General features: G+C 37.3%; 2 protein-coding genes across 2 annotated transcripts; one reads left to right on the top strand and one right to left on the bottom strand.

Moving 5' to 3' along the window:
* Positions 1–51: 51 nt before the first annotated feature.
* Positions 52–16864, bottom strand: MED1 (Mediator complex subunit 1). Its single transcript, XM_071590818.1, has 10 exons — positions 16593–16864; positions 16301–16425; positions 16099–16232; positions 15584–15719; positions 15254–15497; positions 8673–8874; positions 7752–7983; positions 7483–7663; positions 7193–7394; positions 52–4865 (listed from the first exon to the last, which is right to left on the bottom strand). Exons 1-10 carry the CDS (start codon positions 16651–16653, stop codon positions 485–487), a joined length of 5898 nt encoding a protein of 1965 aa, XP_071446919.1. The 5' UTR covers positions 16654–16864; the 3' UTR covers positions 52–484.
* Positions 16865–16910: 46 nt separating this feature from the next.
* On the top strand, positions 16911–22804 carry Rala (Ras-like protein A). The gene is made up of 7 exons (XM_071590434.1): positions 16911–17450; positions 17610–17736; positions 17819–17940; positions 18075–18161; positions 18250–18424; positions 21088–21204; positions 21445–22804. The coding sequence occupies exons 2-6, from the start codon at positions 17632–17634 to the stop codon at positions 21202–21204; spliced, it is 606 nt and encodes a 201-aa protein (XP_071446535.1). The 5' UTR covers positions 16911–17450; positions 17610–17631; the 3' UTR covers positions 21445–22804.
* Positions 22805–27974: the final 5170 nt, after the last annotated feature.

Below are 27974 nucleotides of genomic sequence, written 5' to 3'. Positions count from 1 at the left end.
AAAAAGCCATTAGGTAAGTTAATTAATGACATTGGACTGCTAAGGTCTTCATATTGAAGTGTATGACTTCCATCTTTATTTTTTAAAATATATTAACAGACATTAAAGGTTATATGTATGCTTTCTTCCAATAAATGAAAGAATAACAATACCTGTGAAAACACTGGCATAGTAGTGAACATCCTATAGATACAATTTCACTGGGTTTCGCATAACCCATGATTCATAATTTGTACAGCATATGAGTGATGCCCATGGCAAATGAGATACAACCTCAAACCTTTGTTTGCACAGCTCTCCCAATTATTTTATAATAGCCTTATTTACAGCAATCGTCCTCCAGAAATAAAAAAACAACAAAACATTGAAGCACCAACAAAAAAAAACACTATTTTTATTTTGGTGAAGTATTATCCCACGCGTCTACCCCTAGCAAGCAAAGCCCCCAAGGCTAACGCACCGAGGAGACGGCGGGATGTGGGTGCTACTTGCCCAGGCCGACAAGTGCCTCGTCCATCAGTTCATCGTCTGTGATACACGGAGAAGCCTGAGATACGGTCGAGTGGGGAGAGGCAATTACGAGGGGGCTGCGAAGGGGGGATGCCACTGGGGCCGGTGACTTTACTATGTGAACCGAAACAGATGGGGAGGCAGGGAAGGGCATTGGAGGAGGGGCCGGCTGCTGAACGACTTGCGATGGTGCCGATATACTTGCAATGGCCATTGGTGGGAGGGGAGGGGGTGGGGGGAGAGGATGAGAGGGCAGTGAGGTTGCAGTTAGGGGCGGGGAGGAGAGCGGAGGCGGCAGTGGGACAATGGGGGGCTGAGGCTGCATTATGGATGTGGACACAACACCCTCTCCTCGAATGGCAGGTGGTACCATGACTTTGATGTCCAGTTTACTTTCTGTCTTAGCCCTTACATCACCAGTATCCATTAATGTGTCCAAAGTGTCATGTGGTTGGAGGATTGAGGGCAGGGGTGGGGGGGACTGTTGTATGGTCTTTGGCACAATGAGAGGTTTTGACACCTCCAGATTCGGTCCCATTGGCACAACAGGCAATTGCATCACCTTATCATCAGTTACCGTTTCACTGGGGATTAATGGTTTTGGAGCAAGAACAGGCACTCCTTCAATATGAGTCTTGGAAGTCTGGCTGATATTATCCAGACTTGTAACCAGATCAGAAATATGCTTCACAGATTCATCGATTGCCTTTGGTGTAGTCCTGTGAGGTTCAGCCTTACATTCTCCAGTTTCCACACCTTCTGTGTGAACAACAGAAGGTTGAACATCACTTGAGTCCAAACTACCACTTACAATACACGATGCTGTACCACTGGACTGTAAATGTGATGAAGGAAGTTTTGGACTCGAACAACTTGGGGAGGATGTAGGGGGGATAGAAGATGCAGAAGCAACCAATGATGAATGTTCAGAAGGTGTAGCTGCCAGTGGCTTAGTATTCTTCTCCGGTACTGTCTGTAGCCTGTCCTGTTTATCTTCAGCCTTTGAAAACTTAATTCCAGTGGAAAGTTCCGTTGTACTTGATTCCCTCTTTATCAATTCATGGCGCGCTGAATCAAGCTTCTCTCTTTCATTTGAACTTCTCTTCGATCCCTCAACAGAATCGCCCAAGCGTGAGGGATCATTGGAAATATTTCGAGAAAGTTTTGGAATTTGGAACTTTGGATCAAGTTTTAGCCCTTCCAAAGGCAATATTGAATCTACCTTGGAGTGACTTGAAGACAGGGATGCATTTCCAGTCAATGATTTGAAAGTACCACTGTTACGATCACCACCATCAACAACTGCCATGCCTGCTTCTAGCCTATCATCCCTTAAAGAGGCTGGGCTAGATTTCCTTTGCTCTGATGACTTAGATCCAAAAGGGGACGACAACTTTTCTTTCGGGCGAATTTTATCCCTTCTAGTATCTCCAGGGCTACTCTGTTTGGGAGAATTGGAAGACTTTGACATTTTTGACACCCCCAAACCTGAACTGCTACTTTTCAACGAACATGATTTTCCTGAACTAGTAGGTGTAGGTGCCCCATAACTCTTGGAGGATCCTAAGGCAACTTTTTGTTGAGGTTTCTTAGATGCTGGTCCACTATTTACTCCTGGCTTCAATCCAGTGTGAGTAATTGATTTAGGAGAAGATGAGAGGGAACCACATTTCATGCCAGAGGACATCCTTGCTGATGAATCTTTAGTTCGTGTTTTATTGATTGTCAATTTCATACCATCCAGACTTGGTTTTACCATATACTCTGGATTTTTTCCATCTGCTATGCTTTTCCCTGGTTCCCTACCCTTATTCTCAGTAGTTTTCTGAGATGCTGTGCTGCCCATTGCATCTTTCTTTTCTTTAGATCGCTCACTAGAAGATTCCTTTTTGATATCTCCACATATAATACCATCTCCATAGCTGCCCATGAGTTTATCTGATTTGAGTTTGTCAATTACTGCAGAGAGAGAAGAACCTTTCCGATTCCGTATTTGCTGCTGTTTTGAGGGAGCAGATGATGCCATTTTGTCACATGATGCAGTAGGAGACTTCTCAGAAATTCCAGAGGATGACGGAGCACTGGATGAAACAGAAGAGGTGTTAGAAGTAATACACCCTTGTGAATTTCCACTTGACATCATTTTTGACACAGACTGTACTAATTCACTTCCCTGAGAAAAATCAAGCTGCTTCAACTTTACAGTAGAGGCTTTCAACTTTGGACTCTGGTGACCTGAGCTCATATTACTGCTCCCACTCATGATTTTGCGATCCTTATCTTTCTCTTTGGATTTTCCAAACTTAAGAAGTACATCTCCAGAGCTTGAGTTCCCACTGCCACCACTTTTACCAAGATTTGCTGATGCTGACTTGAGAGCTGACATACTGGGTTTCCCAGAACCTGACTGTTTTGGAGACAGTCCAGCATGTTTGGGACTCACAGCTGATGAGTGTTTGGGGCTGCCTGTGTTATATAAAGGGGAGGAGCCTGGATTACTCGAAGAGTGCTTTGGACTCTGTGAAGTCTTGGGCTTGATAAGGCCTTGAGAGGAAAGGGGTGACGCTGCACCACCCTTCATGAGGGAAATTGGTTTGACCGATGTTGAGTGGGTGGGGGAGGATGAAAATTTTCTCATCCCGGAAGACTGTAGCGGTGGAGAACCACTGGTTGAAGGATTATTACTTTTCAAACCCATAGATGAAGACATGGACTTACTACTAACCATTTCCTGCTTGTTTAATGACTTTTCCACAGATTTTCCAGGGATTTGAGGTGGCCCCATTACTTCCAGTCTTACTGTTGGCACTTTGGATTGCTTCCCACCATCAATAGGTGAAAGGCTTTCTTCCCGCCGTCTTTTCCGTTTCTTTTCTGCTCTCTTCCCATCATCATCACCACTACAAGGAGGATGAGGAGAAGATGACATTAGTCTTTTGCCATCCTTGGCTTTGGAAGTCCTTGCAGCATCATCCCTCCTATCTCTGCTCCCACCTCCCCGATCCTCACTTGAAGAAGAACTGGATTTTGAAGATATTGGAGTAATTGTAATTGAGCTAGGCAGAGTAGTGGTTGCAGAGGTCACAATGGGAATTATCTCTATACCTGGCCTTCTTTCCAGACCCATCCCAGTCAGCACAGATGAGAGGTTCGGCGAAGTTATAATAGATGATGATGTAATGGGAGTTATACTTACTGATGGAGCCACCATGCTCTTATTACTCTCAGCCAGATCCAGTATTATTGTCTGAGGAGTTTGACCTTCTGTGTTTTTACTCTCCTTGCGGCCCTCAATGCGAGAGGACAGTGATGAAGACGACGACTTTTTCTTCTTCTCCCTATGTCGTTCAACATTATGCACTGGAGGAATGATTGAAGCCATTTTAACCTCATGGATATCAGGGCTTACTTCCAGCTCATGTGTCTCTGGTTGAGTTTGCACAGGGACTTCCTCTTCATAATCATAGGGATCATCTTTGGATTCTGTAAAGTCAACTATTGGAATTACTGGGGGAGTAGTGTTAGCTGCTGGAACTTCCAGTCCACCCCTCCCTGCGCCACCCCCTCCCTCAACAAACTCATCTGATTTGGAGTACGATGAAATGGAAGAAGACGATGAGGATGAGGAAGATGAATCGCCCCCATGGTGACCTAAATCAGACGGAGCAACGGTGGTTGTGGGAGTGCCAATGGGAGTAGATTCTCCACTAGTAGCTATCGTATCTGGGCTAGGCGTGTCATACTCCTCACCAGCTGTGGTCATTCTCCTCTTGGGACTACGAGAACTCCACAGCCCAGACATGTTTTCACAGGAGTTGCCCTTTCGCTTGCGCTTCTTCGGCTTCTGGGTGGTTACATGCTGGTCGTTTAAGAGAGTTAAAAGAACGGGAGGGGACTTCTGCTGCCCTGCCGCCTGACTCAATCCAGTCGGCAGGGCACCAACCCCTAAAGGGTTCAACATACCTGGCTGAGTGTTCTCCAAAGGAGCTTGCAAATTCCCTGAAACAGTATTCTGAACGGGACTTTGGAATGGAGGATAGGCTTCAGATCGGGAGCTTGCTGCCATGGTTGAAAGCTCTGCAGACTCACTTCCCACAATACACACCTGACTCAAAATATTTTGATTCATCACTGAACCCAATTGATCATGGGATGTACCATTTTGTTCTGTCTTAGGTGTGATTTTCCCATCAAAATCACCTGTTAACTTAGTGTTCTGGCTTGCATCCCCCAAGGCACTCATGGAAAAATTTCCAATAGCAACACCGAAGTTTCCATTGGTCTGCACTGTCTTGAAATTCTGACCTTGCCACTTCCTTATCAGAGCTCTCATGGTAATAGGGATGGACAGGCATCTGCCAAAGAAAAAATACCCATCAATGAAGCTAACAGTAATTAAAAATGCACTACTGTCACTGAATACACCTTAGACAACATTTTATGCATTATATAAAAATGGCTAATAGAGACCAAGTTCCACAAACCATGTTGGTGTGTATTTATTACTTAGACCCCACGATTTTATTACATGGCTCTTCTTAATTAGCACTCATTGTGGTAGAAAATGACATCACCTAAATTTTATTTTAGATTTTAAATTATAGACAAATTGGGACAGGCATTTCTAAGTGAATGCATTCAGGAATTAAAAACATTATAATGGAAGTAATAGTGTAAAGGAAGGAAGATAAATTTTCAAGGTATAACATGAAATAACTTTCTAATCTCTAAGACAAGCAACTTAAAACATAATTCAAAATCTGGTAAACTATCTGATTATGATTCCTGAAATACAAAGGCCAGCAAACTTATCCAATTATTGTGATCCTTATGTGTGAGAAATTTATGTTTAAAGGAACACTGACTACATACAAATGGAAAGAAATGCATTTCTTTTATGATATTCAAATTCAAGCATCTCATAAGAAAGGCCATTCAAAATTATACCAATTAATTCCTACTTAGAAAAAGGCTTTCAAATGTTTCCCAAGCTGAAAAAAACTAGACATAGAGGGGAATTAGGTAATTTTACCAAATTATCAGCTTAAATTTCAAAGTAGACTGGATTTTTAGGACTAAAAAGGCAAATAGTGTAGCAGAACCAGTTTTGAAGATGACAACCAGTCAATCAATGCTGTACTTTTCCTCAGTCCTGGAACTTCCCAATTAAAGTAAAATTTACCACTTAAGATACATTGCCAACCACTCATAATGCTCTATTTCTCAGTTTCTGGTTCATCAGCAATCCAAAGCAGCCAATCATCTGCTTACCTTAGTTGGTATGAACTATATCACAAATCAAACATAGCTAATGTTATCCACAGCTAAACCTTCCTTCATCCCCATTTCATTTCAGATGGGACTATTAAACAATACCATTAATTCTTTTTTCCTACCTTATAAAATTTGCTCTGCAGTTAAACAAAAAGCATACAAGGCAATGATGCTCTCTTTATCTTAACAACCATTTCTCCTAAATGTGACAAGAGCCCTCAAAGCATGGCACGGTAGTAAGGCTCAAAAGTCAATGTCTCTCATATACCTATAGCATCATCAATCAAGAAATGTAAGATTAAGAAAGACAGTGAGGTGGCACTAAGTGCAAGTGATGTTCAAAGAAAACAACAGAAATTTAAAAGAGAAAAGACCCTAGCTAAATTGTCCCATCAGTCTAGATCCCATGACCTTTACCAAGAGCCAATCACAATTAAAGGGAAGCAGAAAATACAGATATGTTTAAAGACTAATATGAATTAGGCAGGTGAATGAGGCTGTATGGGTTGAAAATGACTAAGGTTTAAACTCTCAAAAATATATAAATAATCTGATAGTCAAGGAGGCTTTGAGTATGGAATAACATACAATTCATCGCTGACACATGCATGAAAGGTTTGCATTATCCTCGATGAACTTTGATTCCAGCATGAATTTCCAGTAAAAATTGGTACAGGGACTAAAACAGGTTGTCTTTGCACTCGTGTGGAAACACAACTTCTGCGGATACAATAAGGTGTAAGACCTTCAGAAAGTTGGAGAAACAATACACTTTAAATTAAGGAGATCATTTTAATAGTAGATAAACTTACATCTTAATAGCGGATTAATTAGCATGAATCAATTGTATCGAACATATATTATACATTGTGCGGCAATATTACTTCCTTTTTCAATGTGTTTTGAGTAGGAAAGAAGGAAGTTACATTGCCACACCCCGTGTACACATGATAACTTACCTTTATGAATTAAACTTGGAAAAAGTATAAAAAATACATATCTTCTCCATGACATAAGAGTGATTATATGTAAATTTTGAGTCGGGAACATAAATATGCTATTTGATTGTATTTATTTATATGGACACCAATTCAGACCATAAACATTACACAACATATCAGCTTGTATTTATGTAAATGTGGGATATCGAGAGTTAATTAAAATCACTTGTTTGATAACTACATTATTACTATCACTCAACTAATCAGTTAATCATTTCATTGACTCAAGGTGTACATCTATGCATCACTTGCTATATCTATAACTTGGATTGTATACACTATAATTAAATGCCATATCTGCTGGTCATTTCATCCCAGAGAAAATGAATAAAACCAATTTCAATTTGTATTAAGGAGCAAAACTGACAGTTTTATCAATTACAACAAACACTTCAAGAAATAATTACCTTTGTACTACTTTGCTGGCATACTCAGCTGTTGCCAATGTATTATCACTAGCTGTACTGTATAATTTGCACTTTACACATGACAAATCAGTGAGGTCCAATTCAGCAGTCGCCATGCTTTCTTCCAGTGGATGTTCAAATGATATAGACAAATGCTGCCAAGATAATGCAGTAACTTCAAAGATGATCACATTATCCAACTCTGTGAGTAAAGAATTCAGATTTACTAGTTAATCACAAGACTAAAAAAAAAAGAAATCCAACATTGTCAAACCATCATGGGGACAAACCTTGTTTACTGAAAGGACGAATGCAGCTGGCCACCAAAACATTAAATAAAACTTGCTGCCTCAAGAATACAAGTATCTGAGGTATATGGGCTGGATGCAGAAATGGTATACTATTGACCATTATACCTTGTAGATTTCGATTTTCAGTCATGAAGTAACAATGATACTGATCTGGTAGAGTCTGCAAGATGAAAACAAAAATCAAAATTAGGAAGAATTTTTCCATTATAAACTATGCCAATTAAGGGTAACATGCTAGGCACACTCACAACAAAAAGACCCCTGTTATTGGCGCAATCGAGCTGACCGTCAGAGGAATGTCTAGCTATGAGGCTTAGCAGTGGGTGGGGTGATGACAAATCCCCGCACTCCATCTCAGTGATTTGCTGAATGCGACGGGCCAGTGTGGTGCACATGGGCAAAGGCTGCTTCAAGTGGAGCACAAAACAGGCAGGGAGGGTGGCACTGTTAGCTGTCGTGAGTGCTGCATATGAAGGAGAGCTGCCAAATGACAACAAAACACAATGATACTCCTTTGCAATAAGAACAAATTAACATGCACTGTGGTTCTGCATGCACTTCCGGCACTATGTGTTGAAATGGGGAAGCACATACATGAATGGCATTTCCACCAACATAGGATACCTTAGCTAACAAATTACATGATATTACATATTACAAAAGTGAAAATTGGCTACAAAATTTTAGTTTAAATTCAAACTACTATTATGACGTTATAGCTACAACAATCCTGAGAGCAGTTACATGCAATAATAAGAAACTCAGAGACGATAGTTCTGCAATTTTCAATGAAAATAAACCAATGAAGGCCATAAAAAAATGAATACCTTTGGAATAAATAAAAATGCTTAAAATCTATAAAAATGAATTAAAATGGCTGATGAAGATTCTGAAAGCCATTTAAACCATTAATTTTATTTGATAAAATTACAATTTAGTTGCTTTTCTCCCACCTTAACTTGTGACTCTATTTTACATTAAAGATACACTTTAATGAAGCTCAAAAAGCAAGAAATTTATTAATTTACACTCTTATGTGCATGTTGAATTTCTCCCAAGTTCATCCCATGCAATTTAGATTTACGACTGAAGTGTGCCCTTCCATCAAATTCAGTTCCATCATACAGTGATTAAATAATTGACAAGAGTGCACTCGGTTTTATAATTACCTTTTCCCATTAGGACTCCTGTTGACTGTAATTAATGGAGTGATTTGAAGCTTGTGTGATGTTGAACTTTCTATACACACCGTCACACTATGGCCAAGGTTTTCCGAAATCACATTTTCCACTGTAAGTGGAATTGAAGACTTGGATTCCATATCCAACAAATCATACGGCGAGACGAAGTACGTGAGTTTCAAAGCGTGACCTACAAGATATTATACAGCTATCAATAATTAGCAACAATAGCCATTTGATTTTTACTTAAAATATAACAATTTCATGCAAAAAATTAGAGTGAATAACAAGGGTAATTCCTCAAGCAAAATAATGTAAAAAATTAAGTTTAAGTCTTAACCAGAAGATTAAAAGTTAAAGGTAAGAGCAAGAGGTAAACAGAAAGCAGATGTTTGCTGAAATACATTGAATAAAGGTCAATGGAGGCTTGTAATGACAACCTTATTCATTATCAACAATCATTTTTAAGTTTTCAAATAGCAGCCCTAAAACATTGACACCCAAGACAGATGATTTATCCGAGTGTTTGCCAATTCAAAAAATTTGCTAACCCAGACACTTGTACTAGACTGATCATAACGAATAATATTATTCATAGTTTGGCTCAAATTTAGAAATAGCATATTAAATCACAGTTTCCTGGGGTCAGATGTGGATTTAGGACAATTTGGTATTGATTGTTTAAAAACAGCCACCATTCAACAACAACAGCGACTTTTTCCCCATAATATTACATACTCTCCCTAAAAGATGAAAAGTGGTCGCTCTCCAGCAAACCAAGATAAGAAGGCACTTGGCAGACCCCAAAACGATCCTTTGTAACGAGTAATTGTACCCTCAAACCTCCTCCTCTCCCTCTGAGAAACTAACCTCCAGGGAAAAACAAAACCAACCCTTCAACGCATCTATCCCACTCCCATGCCATGCCTTGGCCACGGCACTCTTACCCTTAGCTTATCCAAACAACCCTAACCTCCCTTCTCTCTGTCCTATGCATACATATTCCAGAGCTGTTTGTAAATCATATTGGTATCTGATGATGATACAAGTCAGTAAAATGAGTTCATCATCTGAGGGAGAGAACTCTCAATAATAAGGCAGAAAATTATTTAATAAACCATAGGGTATTCAGAGGAGATATAAGGAATACACAGAGGATCTATACACAAAAGATATAAGACCAGGGCATTTAGACAGAGAAAATGGCATAGATGCGGATAGATTAGGTCCAGGCATACTTGATTGCTAAATAGATATTATATTAAGGAAATTGAAATCAAATATGGCCATGGAGTTATACCACATTCTCATGGAACCACTTTAGGATTCACGAAAATGTGTAAGTAAGAGTTTTTATAATTTTTCTGGAGCATTCATGAGAAAGAAATTTGGCAGGAAGATTTTGTCAGTTAATTCCCATCCCAAAAAAGGGAAAGGTACCAACATGTGAGAACTGCAGAGCTATGACTTAGATTTTACACTAAGTCATAGTGGTTCTCATGATCTTCAATAAAAAAGATGTGGAGGATGGCAAATGATTACTTGGGGGAAGATCAGTTCAGGTTCACCAAGTGGGAGGTACACATGATGCAGTAGCAGTAATGAGATCATTAATACAAAGGAACATAGAAGAACAATATTTATATTTATTTAACAATATTCAAATTTAATTCGCCATTTAAATTAATAATTTTTAAAGAATAATTTTATCATAGTCATTGAAAACACTATTTAATAAACACGCAAAAATTCACAATGAAAATAATTTAACCAGAAACTCTCCCAAATCTTCGAAAGATAAATAAAAGAACATGGCTGTAATTTTGTAGTACAATGACTAGTGTCTATGGAATTCATCATCACTAGAATGATGCAAGTAATTGAAAAAACAATGTAGCAAAATATGGCAAACATTGCAAATTTATGCTTAACACTACTGAACAATCTCATTAGACAAAAATATATCACTTTAAAGTCCTTAGATAATTCAATTTTTGTACAAGACGCGACAGACATGTTACTTTCTCACAGTTTTCAATTGGAAAAAGACCAATGTCTTAACCTTTACAAGGCATCTTCTGGTCAGCATTTAAGCATACAAATACTGAGAACAAGTACCATGCCTATTGCTTTTTGACAACAGTAAGTCAGTATCCAAATAAAAGAAGCCAATACCTTAAGAAATTCTACATGAAAATAAAATAAAAATGAAGCTATCAGCCAAATGATTGAAAAGCCTGATCCCTGTAATGTAAATGCCATTGGATAGCTCTATTTTTGTGAATGGAAACAAGAAATGATCAGGCACATATAGAATGACTCAATGCTCAGGCTCAAACAGCAAATGCTCATGAATTTGTAGAGTTAAACAATATTTTAAACCTACACAAACTGATGGTGGTCTAGTTGATTATTATCCTGTATCATGCCAACAAGCAGTCATATAGATACGATTGGACTTATACGACAATTGGACGATTAATCTTCTTTCAGAACATTCAACACAGTACTCACATTTGGGTGCTTTCAATTAAAAGTATGGAGAGATGGTGTAGGTTCTATCATACCAGCAGTGAAAAATATATAGTAGAATAAGGTCCATCATAAAATATCTATCATTCACAGCACTAACCAACGGATGTGCCTTAATTGGTATAACATTTTTTTCTTGTAGGATAATATCCACAATTACCACTAGTTTAGACACCTATAGTTGTTTTTTAGATTTTATTTTTAGCCCAGTGTGAATTTACGCTAAATTACATTAGCATTTTATCACGCTAAAACTGTTAACATAAAAGTATTAATGGAGTTGGTTTCCTTTCATCTACTTTTTTTTTAACTGACCCAAACTTTAACATGTATCAAAAAATCAAGTCTTAAACATATTTTCATGCATTCAAACATCATGTAATAAAACATTTTGAGCAGAAGACTAACTCCAACTGCCCACCAGGGGCAGTTTCACTTATTATCTACAGAGAATAGTGCTTCCGAATCTCCCAAAACAGCTGATTCTCCGAAGCCAAGTCTGCAACTTGATTTCCCCTGAGATAGAGAAATATGTCGCTCTCTGAGAGAAAATAGTCTCTTAGCCCAAGTCTGTAACTCACAAAGCAACTTCAGGGAGATTGACAGCAGAATCTATCAAGTCAGTCCAGAGAGGCTGTACAAGTTTTCTACTATGCAGAGCTGCATATTTTGGGATTTGTTAATTGTACACTAAATTGTGAAGCACGATATGGACAACTGAGATTAATTTCTGCAATTCGGAGTAGTTATATGGAAGCAATAATGTATAATTCTGTGGAAGACTCAGATAGTTCACAAATACTTTTATTTGATTACTGGAGGAATCCCTACATTACCCATCAAAATGGTACAGTGTTTTGGTGTTGTGCCCATCTGCAGCCTGTTTGTCAACGATTGTACAAGTTCATTTACATGTAAACATTAATCATAATTTATGTCCCAAGTAGTAAGTAGTTGATGTGCATAGCTAATTGTTGCATACAAATAAAAAATACATAAACACAGTAATCAACCTGAAGGTCAGTTTGGTAGGTGATGGTAGAGATCACCCAGTACTAAACGTGACAGCATGTGAAATTCACAAATCAGGGTAGGGGGGCCAGTTCCTTTCCCTGTGCCGGTTATGGTTTTCCAGGACAATCTGGTACTCGAAAAATCACATAGCTTGGTGGAGCTGCAGGTGCCCAGAGAGGCTTGCCCAGGAATCGAACCCAGGCCCTTTGATCAGTAGTCCAACACTCTGCCCTGGACTACTGCAACCTACTGCATACTTACAATCATAATACCTTCGGTACAAACGAGAAAGATTGCAACAGTGTAGATGAAGTAGATACTTCAACTTTAAAATTTGTTGTTCTTCCTGTCAACTCAGACCCCAAGGGTAACACCTAGTTTTTGGGAATATGATTATCTTAGTGCATTCATTAAAAATAAATTGGTATACGGCGTGTAATTGATATAGGCTGGTTTTGGTTGAGGTGCTTTGTAGGCATCAACCAAATTCCTTCTTACTTTGAGATAGAGACAAAGGCAAACACTATAGGACTATGCAAAGATAACTTCTTTGATTTGATCTGACTTCTTTTATCTGTATCAGTAAATCAATAATAGTATTTTGTTGCTCCAGGTTATAAGCTAATTGGTTCTGTTGTAAACATTTTCCGTAAAAATCATGAAAGGGCTGTATTATATTACAGTGTCATACCACTGATTGATTGATATGCATCATAGACTGTCATTGCTTAGAATTTGAGTTTCAAATATCGATGTAATTGAAAAATAATTATAAATGTTTGCAATATTATTTCATTTGTTTGTAAATGATAGTTTTTTGGGTGAATATAGCACGGATATAAATTGCTCACCATAATCTGCGAAATGTATCTTTCCGTTAATACAGTATTCATACATTAAACAAAAATTGTAATCATATGTTTCCATAGACTATGCTAATGAAAAGACTTAGTTTAGTCTTGAGTGAGGTAAGAATCAGTAATTTTAAAAGTGCTGGATAATTAATAATTTATTTTATTTGTAAAAAAAAGTGACTAAGCTGAAGCAGGTTAACTAACTAGCTCGGCTGGTGTTAGGTTACATTATTATTGACTAATATGATTACTTTAATGCAATGTGCAACTGTTGAAGTTTGCTCTGTACTCCTTTGAATTCATTATTAACCTGTAATGGAGCGGTTAACTAGGTACGAGAACTTCATTTCCTTTTCCTGCTGCAAAGAACTTTAGAGATTTTGCTAAGAATTCTAATGATGTATGGCTTGAGGATATGCTATTTAAGGACAGACCTTTCATTAACTAAATAAATTAATGCACTCTCTGAGAATGCAGGGCCATTTTCTAAAACAAAATAGCTGCAGTTCCCTAATTCATTCTTAGAACATACATACATCTACCATATTACCTTAAATCCCACAATTGCATGCACATGAAACAAATATAGATATATTTCAAATGATGATTTGATAAAATACTTTCAAACATTGACTTCATCGAAGCAGTTAATCTCGTGGCTCAGTTCTTGACCAAGGCAAATAAAATTGTCAACAAAGCTATCATTATCTCTCTCACATATTTTTCAAACGTTGCAGTCTTTTCAAGCAACCATTTCAGAGCCAAAATAAGAATGCACATAGGTTTTTAAAATCAAATTTCACTTTCTATTCAGGCCATCTTACCATGATTTGTGCTAGTTAAACTTCAACTGTATAAAATATCTCAGTATTACTTGAAGATGAACTAATAAAAAATCCCAGCTTTTTTCAACGTTAAAATGATGGAACATAATATTATGATTGATTAGATTCAGTATGTAAATATTTATAGAAGATTAAAAATTGGAAGGAGGTATTCCTTTGTTCTATGCTACAGCAGCTGATGGGATGAGCTTGGACAGATTTCAATGAAATAGGTTTTGATCTAGAAATTTTCCTTTCCTTTACATTGCTTTTATGATTACCATTATTAACTTGTAGCTGAATGGATAATGCTGCATACGTATGCATTCAAATGTTGTGTGAAGATTAATTCGATTGCATAAATATAAAATTACCTATTATCCACTAACGAAAATAACTATGTTGATACTAATCTACCAGCAGTATTTTTTAGGGATTCATTTTCCTATGAATGAAAAACTTCTGGTAGATTGTTGCAGTAGCATCCTCAACAATTTATTTATCATAATATTAAATATGAAATATTCAAATGATACAAACTCTTTCATGCTACGCATGATACTTGTCTGCACAATATGAATTCAGATGCAATACGTAAACAAGTAGTAACCAAAGATTTCATTGGCTCGTGAAGCACTTTCCTCGAGTACTTCTCATCTTCCATAAACTGTTTTGAGTCCATACTTTTCTACCACTCTTTCCAGTTGGCAGAAAAAGTTATCTAGCCCAGTTACGGCCTCTCATCTGGAGATATCTAGAGAAGAAAACTTTTTAACGTTTCTCCAGGAGAGAAAAGTTACAGACTTGACCCCAAAGCAACTCCATCCATGGGTTAGCATGATCAGTTAAGTTTTGAAATATTTGTTACTTGAGCCCTCAAGATTTTTCTCATGAAATTTCATGACTATGAATGGTTGAGATTTTAATATTTCTGAGCTATCAACTTTCAAAAATGAATAATTCGTTAGAAAGAATATTCAAATTATACTATATTATCTTAATAATGGTTATTGGCTCCTAAAAGGTATGTTTGGGACAAGCGTGGAACATACCCAGTCACATGAAGCAAAAGATTCTTTGGAGATGAAAATTTTTCCGAAATATTGTCTTATTTTTCTCATCCATAACATTCTCTACCGTATCTTAAACACGACCATCACGCTAAGAATAGAAAAGAAAGCAACACACATTTCTATGGTAGGGGACATGGAATCAAAGTGGTAAGAAAAATACTTCCAAATCATGAATATTTGTGTTCACAAGCAGAGATTCAGTGACAGCCTTTAGAATCAATTTTAATAGGCAAATTATACACTAATTAGAAAATTTCAAATTTAATTAATACCTCCTCTTCTCTTCTCCAGGATGCCCACTGGAGATTTGTGAACAAGATTAAATGGCTCCTTAATGAATGTCTGCAGTTGTGCCAATGTGCCCAGGTCTTTTTCCAATGACTGAAGAGCAAGGAAAGCTTTGCATTTAACTTTTTTCTCTGCATTCAATTGATATATAGACGCCAATCCCTCGAGCTGCTGAGAAAAGTCAGCAAAATCTCCACGAGACAGACAATCCACAAGTTCTTCACAACTCTGAAATTAATAGTATGCATTCAAAAGATTGTTGCGGAGGCATCTTTGCAATCAGAAGGGCAAATATTTGGCAGGTAACCCCTCACCTGCTGTTCCACTTTACCCTCATGGTGAATTTTAACATCTTTGACCACTCCAGATGGCTCTAAAACTACTTCCAAATAAAACATGTCTGATGATATAAACCAATCCACACCAGACGGGCCAGCCATGAATTTCAACCTTAGGATAAAAAGTGATGCGTACATTTCATTGAAATATATTAAGTAACAAAAAAACATTTATCGAGGTGAAATCGGTCGAGTAATAGTCAAATAAAAAGACAATATAGGCACACAAGAGTCAATTCACAATTCCAGTAAATGGGGCACATTCAACAGCAACGACAGCTGGATTCCAATTATAAAGCCAATATGACGATAGCGAGCAAAGTGAGACACAGTAATGAAAGAGCCCATCAAATGCATAATCCACGAGTACCCTACGAGTAATTGGTAAACAAACTATTATGCTAGCAGATGTCATTCGCCCTATAAATTGTTATTATTTATCTGTATGCGGAGAAAAACATTAAGTTCATAAGTACATAAATACAACTTACCCCAGTTGTCTCGTTACACTCTCCAGTCGTTCTACCATGGCCTGCAGTGTGGTTACTTTTATGGAGTGTTGCAACGTATCTAAACATTTTTGCATTTGGCTTCTTTCCACGGTGTCCAAAGGGTAACGTTTTTCCTAGTATTTAAAGTATCGTTATACCAACTCAAAAACTAAACCACAAGTTTCAGTGAACGAATACGTACCAATAACGCCATTCGCACAGCTTTGGCATTTTCAGCAAATGACTTGAATTGACCGGCCTTGGACCTAAGTTTTTCCATTAGAAGTTCCATTTGCCATTCTTTCGCCTTATCCCCAGGTCCTGGGCCTGAAATGATCAAGAGCAACAACATATTCACAACAAACTTACTACTGTTTACATTTGAGAAATTCTTTTTGAGCTATTAAAAATAGTTATCATTACCATATTTCCGCATTTTACTTTCATCTCGTATAATATAGCATTTAAAAACGTCTAAAGTAAGCACAACAGACCTGTGGGTTTCTGAATTCCTGGTCCTTCGACTGCTACCTTCGTTGAAAACGTGGACGCCATTTCTTCCCAAACAAATCCAGTCACAACATTAATAAATTACTAACCCACAACTAAATCTAACATAAATATCCTTTTCAGGACTCATGATTACACTAATTTATGAACTCAAAATATTATAATTTCACCCATTTAATATATTATTGGTGAAGAAAAATAACTGTTCGACGTGACATCGCTTGGCATCAAAAATTTTGGGGGCACATTAACGGCTTCGTTTGACTACTGCTGACACCTTGTATTCATTCCCAACATTAAAGCTTGCGGTGTTGATTGCTTCGAGGTTGTTGAAGTGCTTATCCATTTAATGAAGCTTGATTATAACGTTCATTTTTGTTAGTGTTCATTGCTACATTTTCATTTTGGAGGACTATTTAAAAATTAAGTAGCCATCCTTTGTTTTCGACGACTGAATTTAATGGTGGAACTGTTGAATGTGATTTGTGGTTTTAACTCGTGTGAAATTTGTAATATGCTCTTCACTGTTGAATGTGGAAAATATACCAGCACTGATTGAGCATTTTGAGATAAAAAGTAGATATCTCAGTGCTCCAGGGAGTGTTCCTCAATAGCTGTGATGGCTACGCCTCGAATGAAGTCACCATCGTCAGAATCCTGATTCATAAATAAATGTCTGTGCAGTGAGAGATGGTCTTAAATGAAGTTGTGTGAAATCTGATTTCTCTCATTGAACAGCGTTTAATTGTAGTTGGTAGACCGTGAAAGTCATCAGAGAAGTGCATTATCATTTCGTGACTCCCGATTTATTAAATTTCCGTTGGTTGGAATTATTATTACGGGTAAGGTTTTATGTCCTCTATTGTTGACGAATTTGTTTTGATTAAAACTATAGTTTGTAGACTTATCTTACAATTTTAAATGAAATTAACTAATTATATATCTACAACAATAGAAAATAAAAAATCACTGATAATGATGACACATTGAATTTCTTATAGATAATATTATTCCTACTGTAAAATGTCGAAGAAACCAGTTCCCCAACCCGGGGTTCATAAGGTAATAATGGTAGGCAGTGGTGGTGTGGGTAAATCGGCTCTTACCCTCCAGTTTATGTATGATGAGGTGGGTTAATTTAAAATACCTTATTTACTGCAGTAAAATGTTTAAGGCTTAGTAGTTAACTCTAATATTTTCTTAAATACAGTTCGTTGAAGATTATGAACCCACCAAGGCTGATTCATATAGAAAAAAAGTCGTACTTGATGGAGAAGAGGTCCAAATTGACATCCTAGATACTGCTGGTCAAGAGGATTACGCTGCTATTAGGTAAATAAATGTTTGATTACGATTTATTTTGTGCTAAAAGAATCATATTGCACCATGTTTCTTAGCAGTTAAAGGACAATATTGTCATCTTAATTATAAAATGACTTGATTGACATTCTTCTTTTTTTAAATAGAGACAACTATTTTAGAAGCGGAGAAGGATTTCTCTGTGTTTTTTCTATAACTGAAGATGATAGTTTCCAGGCAACTCAAGAATTCAGGTATTGTTTAATTATTAAATCAATTTATTTGTACCGATATAAGAAACCAATTGGTATATAATGCAACTTGCATGTGGTTTGTTTTCAGAGAGCAAATACTGCGCGTGAAAAATGATGAAAACATTCCATTTCTCCTGGTGGGAAATAAAAGTGACTTGGAGGATAAACGTAAGGTTTCAGTTCAAGAATCTCAAGCCAGAGCCCGCCAATGGTCAGTGCCTTATGTTGAAACCTCAGCGAAGACACGAGAAAACGTGGATAAGGTATTTTAGCGAAACATCCAGTTGATATTAGCAATGATTTATGATCTAATTTGATCATTTTTCCTGAAGTTAGTGGATTTATTTTCCAGTCTATTAGAACGAATATGTACGTACTTGTGTTCATTCCTATTTACTAGACTTCACTACAATTTAAAACTCATTAAATAATACAATTGCCAATTGTAATTCGTGGACTCGAATTATTAATGAGTTGGTCTGCTTCTGGTTCGTCTTATGAGTAACTTCCTATCAGATTTATGCAAGGTACTTACATATCTCTTCCAAAATTTTGATGGCAAGTTTGTTATCTTTGGGGCTTCTAGGTTGAGAAGTCCTGCAGAAAGTTGCTACCTAATTCATAAATTAGTGGAGATGGAGAGCTTAACCTGGCATAAGGCTAGAGATCAAACACTATTGAGTATATGTAAAAGTTGATTATCATGTTCCTGTTCTTCAATCAATAAAATAATTTCAGAATATTAAGGTTTTTAGAGATTTAATTTGAGGTTTGGATTATCTCCCCACAAGCTGCATATTTGACGGAAGGGATTGCATGCTCCTATTACACATTCAGGTTAATCCATGGATTACCTCCCTACAAACTGCTACCTTGACATGGTGAAAGTGCTTACATGTTCCTATTCCTCATACACCAGTGTCGGCAGCTGAATTGTTTTCGATAGAGTGACCCATGCAATACAGGTTGAAAGGTTGGATCCAACAAAAAGGAGTCCGCACAGTGGCTGTTCCTCAGTGAGGTCAGATGCCTTCATTGGCACATTTGAATGATGGTGTCTCACCAAAAAATTATTGAGGAAGGCAATAGGAAACTACATCAATTATTTCTAAAAGTCTGTTATGATGGGCACAACAATGCTAATGAGTCCTGGCGACTACTGAACTGGGAAGTAGTAAAATATCTAGTAAGAGGTGAAGAAAGGAAATACTCAGTTCTTTGGCCTATGTGAAATGAGATGGAAAGAAAGCAAGGATTATCAGAGTGATAGGTACAGAGTTACTCGTATATTTAGTAAGGGTGGAAAGTCAATGTGGGGTCACCATGGTAATCAATTGGGGATAGGTTGATGACAAAATTATTTTTAATAGTAAATGCTAAACAAATGAACCTGGTAATTGTTCAGGCCTGCATGCCAGCAAGTCATTATATGGAGGAGGAAATAAACTGTGCAATCATTTGGAGGAGATAATTGTGAGTGGTCCCGAAAAGAAACATCCGGTTGCTATGGAATTGGAATGGGGCTGTGGGAGAAAGGATAGATGGTAGTGGACTATGGTTGAGGAACAAGGAATGACCGTGAGGATTAAGTGATGGGGGTTCCATTGGGGACAGGAGTCAATCATAATGAATTGTTGGTTTCAGTATCACAATTTAGTGCTCATGAAGTATAAAGTGAGAAACTGTGCAATGAATATGGGGTGAGAATTATTCAAAGGAAATTGAAGGTAATAAGATACTATAGAAATAAGAAGGCTAAGATAGGAATTACATTTTGGGGACTCAAACTAGAACAGGTAAACAAGTTCATGTACAGGTATTGAGAAGCATTTTGGATGAGGTGGACAGATTAGTGAAAACCTGGAATGAAGGATTGCATTGGGTAAAAGAGCATGTATTAAGAGGTGGCAGCTGATGACTGTCGGCCCAGGTAAAGGTGTAAAGAAAAGACTTGAGAAAACTTAAATACAGAGCATAGTTTTATCTAGTTCAAGAACTTCGTCATTGATACAGGAGGATAAGCTGGAGTCTAGCATCTTGAAAATTCACTTGCTCTCAAAGCTATTGGGTGCTCACATAGTGACTCTGTATGCTATATGACTGGTATTTAATTGATTTTCCCTTGTCATTTTCCTATATTTTATCATTTTTCCCATTCCATGTTCTTCCTCCACTTTCTCATCTACATAATTTCCTTGTTTTTAAAAATACTTTTCATAATTCAATTTATTCCTTCCCATGAGGGTTTCATTTTGAAGGCTTTTCTTGGCAATTTTGTGTCAGCCATCAGATATGTGCAGTTAAGGGTCAAATCAACCTGATTAATGCAAGTGACATGATAATGATAATATTTTCTTATAACTATTTAACTGAGAAATGTTATGACTGTAGGTTTCTCAAGTCCACTTGGGATTCATCATTGTAATTTCCCCGACTACTCTCTGCCTTAGTTAAATTCTAGGATGAGATTCCTCCATGGGAATAGTGTGCAATTACAGGTGGTGCTTCATATGCACCACAGGGTTGTTTCCTTGTGAGATTTCCTTGCAGTGTTACTTAGTACATAACTGAATTGTACTTCTGCCATCATGTGCACCAGAAATAGAGCATACGTGGCAACATAAGAGCTGTCATTGTAGGTAGAGTGCACCCATCTCACGGGAGCAGAGCTACCCTATCAGTTCCGAGCTCACACAAGGGCCAGTCTTAAAGATATTTAGAAATCTTAATAGTTGACTCATTTATATTTTGTAATAAAATTAGTGACAGTCGATAAAAATTGCAGTAATTTACATTCTATAACATCTGTTGATTTAGTTGCAATGAAATAACACTTAGCCACAAAAGGACTAAATTTCAAGCCTAAAATTTACCATGTATGCAATTTAGTCGTCATATGGGAATATAATGATATATTTTTTTTCAGGTGTTCTTTGATTTAATGCGGGAAATTCGATCTCAAAAGATCGAGGACAACAAGACCAGCAATGGACGAGGGAAAGACAAGGGGAAGAGGAAGAAGTTGAAATGTGTCATTCTCTAGGTCAGGGAACTTCTCATTTCATTGTTGGCTCAAAATATCCTTGCAGCATTTTTCTTTCTTACTTTAATTTTTATTGGTAAACAAATGTTGTATGTCACACCTTATTACTTGCACACATCATGGCTTTATTTTTACTTCTATCATACCTGTCACATTTATTATTGTTGTTATCCATTGAAAAATATATACATATATTGTTTAACCATTGTGAAGAGTTAGTTCCTAAGTAATTGTTTTCAGATTGTCTTCAACCTTATTGAAAGATCAAACTCCAGTCATCATGTCAAAAGGAGTTGCCATGTAGGTGTAGCTGCATAAAATTGAAAAAACACATATCCCGGGAGGATAAGGCTTGAGAACTCATGATATTTTAATGGAATCACATGTCGTAGACGAATGGATACGATGAGACTCCATTTTAATGCAGAAATCACATATCCCGGATGAATAAGGAAGGACTAATGGGAACTGAAGAAAGTATTAGTTTTAACAATTAAAAAGGAATTGAATCTCATCCTCATATAACCTTGGAAGAGGAGTCGTGTGCTAGTATAATCGTTTTGAATTATGATGAAGTTTGGGATTGGGTTTATGGACACTTACAATTATTTTACTATTTCCTTCAAAAAATGCCTGCAAAGTTTTTTCGGCCAATGTGACAAACATGATTAACACCTCCCCCAGTATGACTGAGATGAAGCTTGTTGCTGAAACATTACTAACTGGAGAAGTCGAAATAGAGGAAAAGAAACTGTGAGGAAGCCTTTTTGTGGAATGGTGTATAGGAAGTTGATGGCACAATTTTTTACTCATGGTACATAGTTGTGATTGTGATAGGTGCCAAGGTTTTTTAGGTTGAAGCACCAAATGAAACTAATTGTTGGTGAAATCTTTTTAAAGCAAATGGGAATATTCCTCCTCTATGGTTCTCAAGGATTAATGTTTTTTTATAACTCAGCTTTATTGTGTTTCAATTGCAGAGGGAATAATTGTCATTCCTCAAGCATTATGGAATGCCCTTATTTCTGTTGTAAAGTTTTATTTATTTACTTTGTGCAAATGTAATTTTGGAGCCTTGTTATTTATATCAAAGTTGCAATTGGAAGTAGCTGCAAGCCTCCTGAACTCTTAAAAAAGCTAATTCGGCATCATATTTGTGGTTCTTTATTGTGAATTGTTCATGTACTATATTATATATAAATATTTGTCATGCTATATTGTGGAATAAAGTACGCTACATTCATACCACAGTTTTTATGAATGTTTTTGATGAATTTATAAATAGTGCTACTGCAGATGTTTTTCCACATTTAATTAAGGTAAGAATTAGGATTTACTTCCACATGGAAGTGTTTTGTGGTCATGAGGGAGATCCTCATTGAATGCAGTGCTGGTGAAGGATATGGCCTAGCATTTTAATGCTGCACACTGCATGGTCCCTGATAACTCCCTGTGGTATGAAAGTCTAATGCCCAGATGGAGACCTAATCTCACTGCCTTAAATCTTAAGCAATGATAATGTTATTAATTTTGCTTCTTATAAGAAAACATTGAATGTATTATTGTACATACATAAAAAAATAAAAATTCTGAAATCATCTATCCAAACTTTTAGATTGATCTTTTGCATCAATTTTGATTTAGAACCTTAACCATTTCAGTGCAGGAATGTGGAATTTTCAAAGGGTAAGGGCAATGACAAGAAGTAATTGGGCATATCGAAGAAAAATGCAAGGTTTCTTCTGAAAGAATGGCTGGAAAATTCAATAAATGCAAACGAAAAAGCATCGTACAATTTGCATTTCAGTTCCTAGTTAAGTATTTCTGCATTATATTGCCATAACAGATGGTTCAAACAAGAGGAGAGGATTGGGAACAACTCTTAAGATGGGAAAGACATTTTTTTTACAAATTGGTGGAGAAATTCCAAAGAAACTGCGGGAGATGCCGCAACAGTAACTTTTAACGGAGTCATCCGCTAATGTGCATTTCAATGCAACAATTTCAGAGTGTAAAAATCATTCGCCTTGACTGGGATTCGAACCCAGATCCCTCAATATCCGACATCTTGTTCCTTTAAAAGCCCCAAAATTTCAGAGTTTAAGAGGACTCCTCGGTAGCTTAAGTGGCTAAAGCACTCGACCGGATATTGAGGGATCTGGGTTCGAATCCCAGTCAAGGCAAATGATTTTTACACTCTGGAATTGGTGGAGGCTTTTTAGCATGATGAGCAATATAACACATAAATGGAGCATTTCTGGCTATGTATTTGTGGACTTTCATCAAATGTCATTATTTGTTTAAATGGCATTTGGTTTGCTTTCACCAAACTCAAATAACCAGAGAATCAGCTTCTTTGCTGCTGTCTATGAATCACCTAGCATGTATCACACCAACAGACAACTCCACACACCTAACTACAGCCAATCCAGAAACAGAAAACCTATTTATCCTCACAGCACCATCACAAACATTCTAATTACTCCAGCTTTTATTCCTCAGCCCATGTTGTGACCTCATGCAGTGCATTGACCTTTCCCAATTAACCCTTTTCTCCCTTCTTTCTCCTGCTCTACTCCTGAAGTCCATCACTCCTGCCTGAGGCTCAGTGCTCTTTGAGTTCAGCACCACCAACATAACATGGATGACTCATGGAGCTATACAGGCAGGAGCAATCCTTCTCCAATGTACCTTTGAAATAATTGTCCTGCCACTGAGTACATCTCTGGAGGTCAGTGGAATGAATACTTGAGCTCTTCCATCCCGCCATGGTGTAGGGTAGGATTTCTCTATTGCATAAATTTAATCAATAGGTAAACTATTCCACATACTGAAGTGGTACCTGTCTATAGTGAACAAGGACAGTTTCTGAGAAGTGTGTTCTCAAAGTTCGTGGTTTCCTTTGTGGGGTTGATAAAACGTAGCAGCAAGATTGAGTATACCTAGAGAACTTAGACTTGAAGAACCATGTTTTCAATAAAGCACATTTACATGGATGATACTATGTATGAAATATTGGGAAATTATATATCTATCCATCATTCTTAGAATACCATGAATATGCCTGGAATCGGACATCCCACGAATATGCCCATGCATTCCTATTTGTCTGCCCTGTCTCCTAATTGAACTATCAATACCTTTAGAGCACCATTGAGTCCTCATAAATGGTGGAAATCACTAAGGAAGATGAGCCAACCCCTTCGCCTCCATGAGGTGAGTGGGGTGGTGTTTTGTTTGCTCTTCAAGGCCATTTTTCACTGGATGGCTTTTGACATGTATAATTTGCACTGTTCATACTGTGAGGAGATTGTCTAATGTAGGTTCAATTAATATGGACTATTTTTGCCAGGAAATAATTGTTTAGAACAGGTTCTACCATCACTGTAAGTTAATTAGGAGTAAAAAGGAAGAAAGTAATATCCACCTCAAACTCATCCAAAAGACAACTTATTAATAATATTATCATATCTCAACTTTAACTATTGTATTCTATTGTTTCAGGCTTCACTTCGTGGAAGTAATTGATATCCATTATTGAAATAGAAAGAAAGACTCGTACTTTTCCACAGATTTTATTAAACGGCACAACGCGTTTCACCGACTTGCGGCATCATCAGGTACAAATTTGCAAAACAGACAGAGCAAGCATATATACCCTCAGGACAGAGTGGGGGCGGGGAGGGTTGGAAGGATTTGAGGGGGGTGGGGGCTCGCAGGTGCGTTGATGGATTGTTTTGACCATTTCCAGGCTAATTTCTCGGAGAGGAGTGGGGAGGGGTATGGGAATAATTGCTCATTACAAAGTGTCGTGTTGGGGTTCACCAAGTGCCTTCTAATCTCTAATTGCTCGAGAGCGTCCATTTTTAATCCTTTTGGGAGTGTGTGTAATATCTCTGGGACAAAGTCACTGCTGTGGTCGAATTCTAGTAAATGCTTGGCGAAGAGAGAGTTGTTATTCTGATTTTTGTGACACCTAGCGTGTTCCTTGACTCGTAACTTGATATTCCTGCCGGTCTGACCGACATAAACGCTGTTGCAATCCTCGCATTTCAGTTTATAAATGCCTGATTTGAGAAGGCTATCCTGGGTGTCTTTTCCATTGGCTAGAAGTTTGGAGAGGGTTATGGGTGAGTAGAAGGCTGCTTTGAGTGAGGTGGGTAGGCAGTTGGAAATCCTATATGAAAGATCTCCCAGAAACGGGATCGAGCACCACTTAAAATCTTTAGATACTGCGGGCTGAGATACGAAAATGCTTTTTATGGCCATTGCTTTTTGTTTTTTCCGTAGTAATGTGTCAACTAGTTTGGGGTTGAAACCATTGTTGGTAGCTATATTAGTGATATTCACGAGTTCAATTTTGAAGTTTTTGGGGGAAAGGGGGATGTGTAGGAGGCGGTGGATCATGGAGTGGAGGGCTGCGTGTTTGTGAGAAAAGTGGTGTGCGGAATCATTAGAAATTATATGGTCTGTATATGTGGGTTTCCTATAAATTGCAAATTCGTGTCTATTATCCCTAATTGTGATTGTCAAGTCGAGGAAGTTGATGGTGCCGTTGAATAAACTCGATGTAAAATTTCTATATTTGTATCATGTCACTTACCTCTATAGGTTTCATATGCTATGCTACGACATACCTCTGATAATAAGCCTTGATTCTCAAATGAAGAATTTAGCCCTATGTGATGGACCAAGTTTACAGGGTGGATGAGGATCTCCACTATCTCACTCCACACGGCTGGATCTCTTAACTTCCTTGTCACAGGGGTGATTAGAAAATATGATTCTTGGCTATTTGAATATGACAAGACTCTGATTCTGCAGTTTTATTCCCATAGAAAGTTCACATTATTCCGCTTCCCTTTTGAAACTTTCACAACTAATGTGACTTTGCTGCTGAAATAGCAGGGCTCTTCTACTCATGCAAGGGTGTCTTCCCTCCGTATTAATAGAAAATTGTCCAGTAACATGTATGACTTAATTATGACTAGTATTACCACCATATATTTCTTCTCTGAAGTGTAACCATGTTCTTTGCAAATCACTGAATGCATGTATGCATTGTTTTTTGGTTGTTTAATGTTATCTTTTATATTCTCCTTGATCTCAATTACTATTTTCTCACCACATATATTAAATGTCACGGGTCAAAACTGCCTCACTCCTCTCTTAACTTAAGCTTCATCTTTGCTTTCACCACACCTAAATGTTTAATTATGTAACACAGACATGCAACTTGTGCCTAATAAGTCAATCGCAAAGAGAAACCAGACTGTGTCACATCACGAGCAAAGTAATTTAAAAAGTAATACCACAGAATAACAAAGTAAGTACAGAAAATACACCTATCATTCAATAATTTATAAATTTTAAAAATGAGAGAAATCACTCAACTGCATTGGGATTTTGAATCCAATTCTCCCAGCTCCCATGTAAGGTGTGATAGTTCATTATCATCAATCTGCCTTGTTCCTAAACACACCACAAACCTAGATTTTTAACCCCTATGATACGAGTTAACTTGTGCAATACCGTACACTTGTTTAGTTTCTTTATTTATTTATTTTAGAAGTTTATGGTCTCAGTCTTTTTGTTTTCCTTGGTGATGCAAATTTCATATTACAACAATATTTTAACCCATGACCTGTCTTCAACAGTCATCCTGATAATTTTAACTTTTGTTGGAAACAGAAAGTAAGTTTCAGTTGGATAATAAAAAGAGTGCATGATAATTTTCTTAAGATACACAAATGATTCTTCATACATTCACCTAGTTCTCAACACAGTTAACATTAAGGCTGAGGCATCAGTGACACCACAGCGCCAACTGGAATTCTGCTACCAATCCCACAAGCCAGAAATGCACCACATGCCGCAAACCATCTATTATTTATTTGTAATAGGATGTGGTCCTTGGTGAGCCTTGTGTTGGTTGGTTGGAGCTGGTGCTCATTGTGTTGGATAATGCTTACTTTTAGTAAGCCTCATCTCTTACTAGACTGTGGTTTAATTTCAGCTACATCTATTGCTTGATTTCATTTTCATAGTTGATTTAAGCAACAAAATTTTGTTTATTAAGAAAAATGGAAAATAATGACTTTCCTGTAGTGATTAAACACTTTAAGAGATCAAAGCCGAGTTGGATGAAGTTCATGGCACATCTGTTCCTGCGATTGCGACTGTTTACATTTGGAAGAATAAACATGGGGGTACATCCACAAATGTTGAACATCGTTTGGGATATTCAATGGAAGTGACTTCCTCTGAAATTCACATCATGATTTTGACTGATAGACAAATCAAATTTCATAAAATTTGGTCAGGGGTTCCATGTTGGCCAACATGGAACCCCTGACCTGGTGGAAGACCCGAGAAAACTTCATCAAGCAAATACGCTGGGAAAGCAACAGCTCTTACTTCATGGAAACACTACATACTTCACTCCAGAGACAAAGGAAGAATCAAAACAGTGGGTTTCTAAAGGTGACCTGGCTCCAGAAAAGGCAAAAATAGTGAAATTAGCCGAAAGGGTGATAGCCATGGTTTTTTGGGATTCATGTGGAATGATGTACATCAATTACTTGAGAAATGAAAAATGGTAAAAGGATATTATTATGCATTATTGTTGCAATGGCTGAGCAAGAAATCTTGAAAAAAACCTTATTAAGCCAAGAAAAAAATTTTATTTCATTAAGAAAATTCATGGGTGCACACCTGCAGATTCGATGGTGAAAATTATGGAACTATTATTAGAATTAATAAAACATCCA

Source organism: Hetaerina americana, unplaced genomic scaffold, assembly GCF_022747635.1.
Source record: "Hetaerina americana unplaced genomic scaffold, ioHetAmer1.1.p SCAF_4, whole genome shotgun sequence".
NCBI lineage: Eukaryota > Metazoa > Arthropoda > Insecta > Odonata > Calopterygidae > Hetaerina > Hetaerina americana.
The sequence above is the reverse complement of the archived record's forward strand: the minus strand, read 5'-3'. Positions and strand labels throughout refer to the sequence as shown.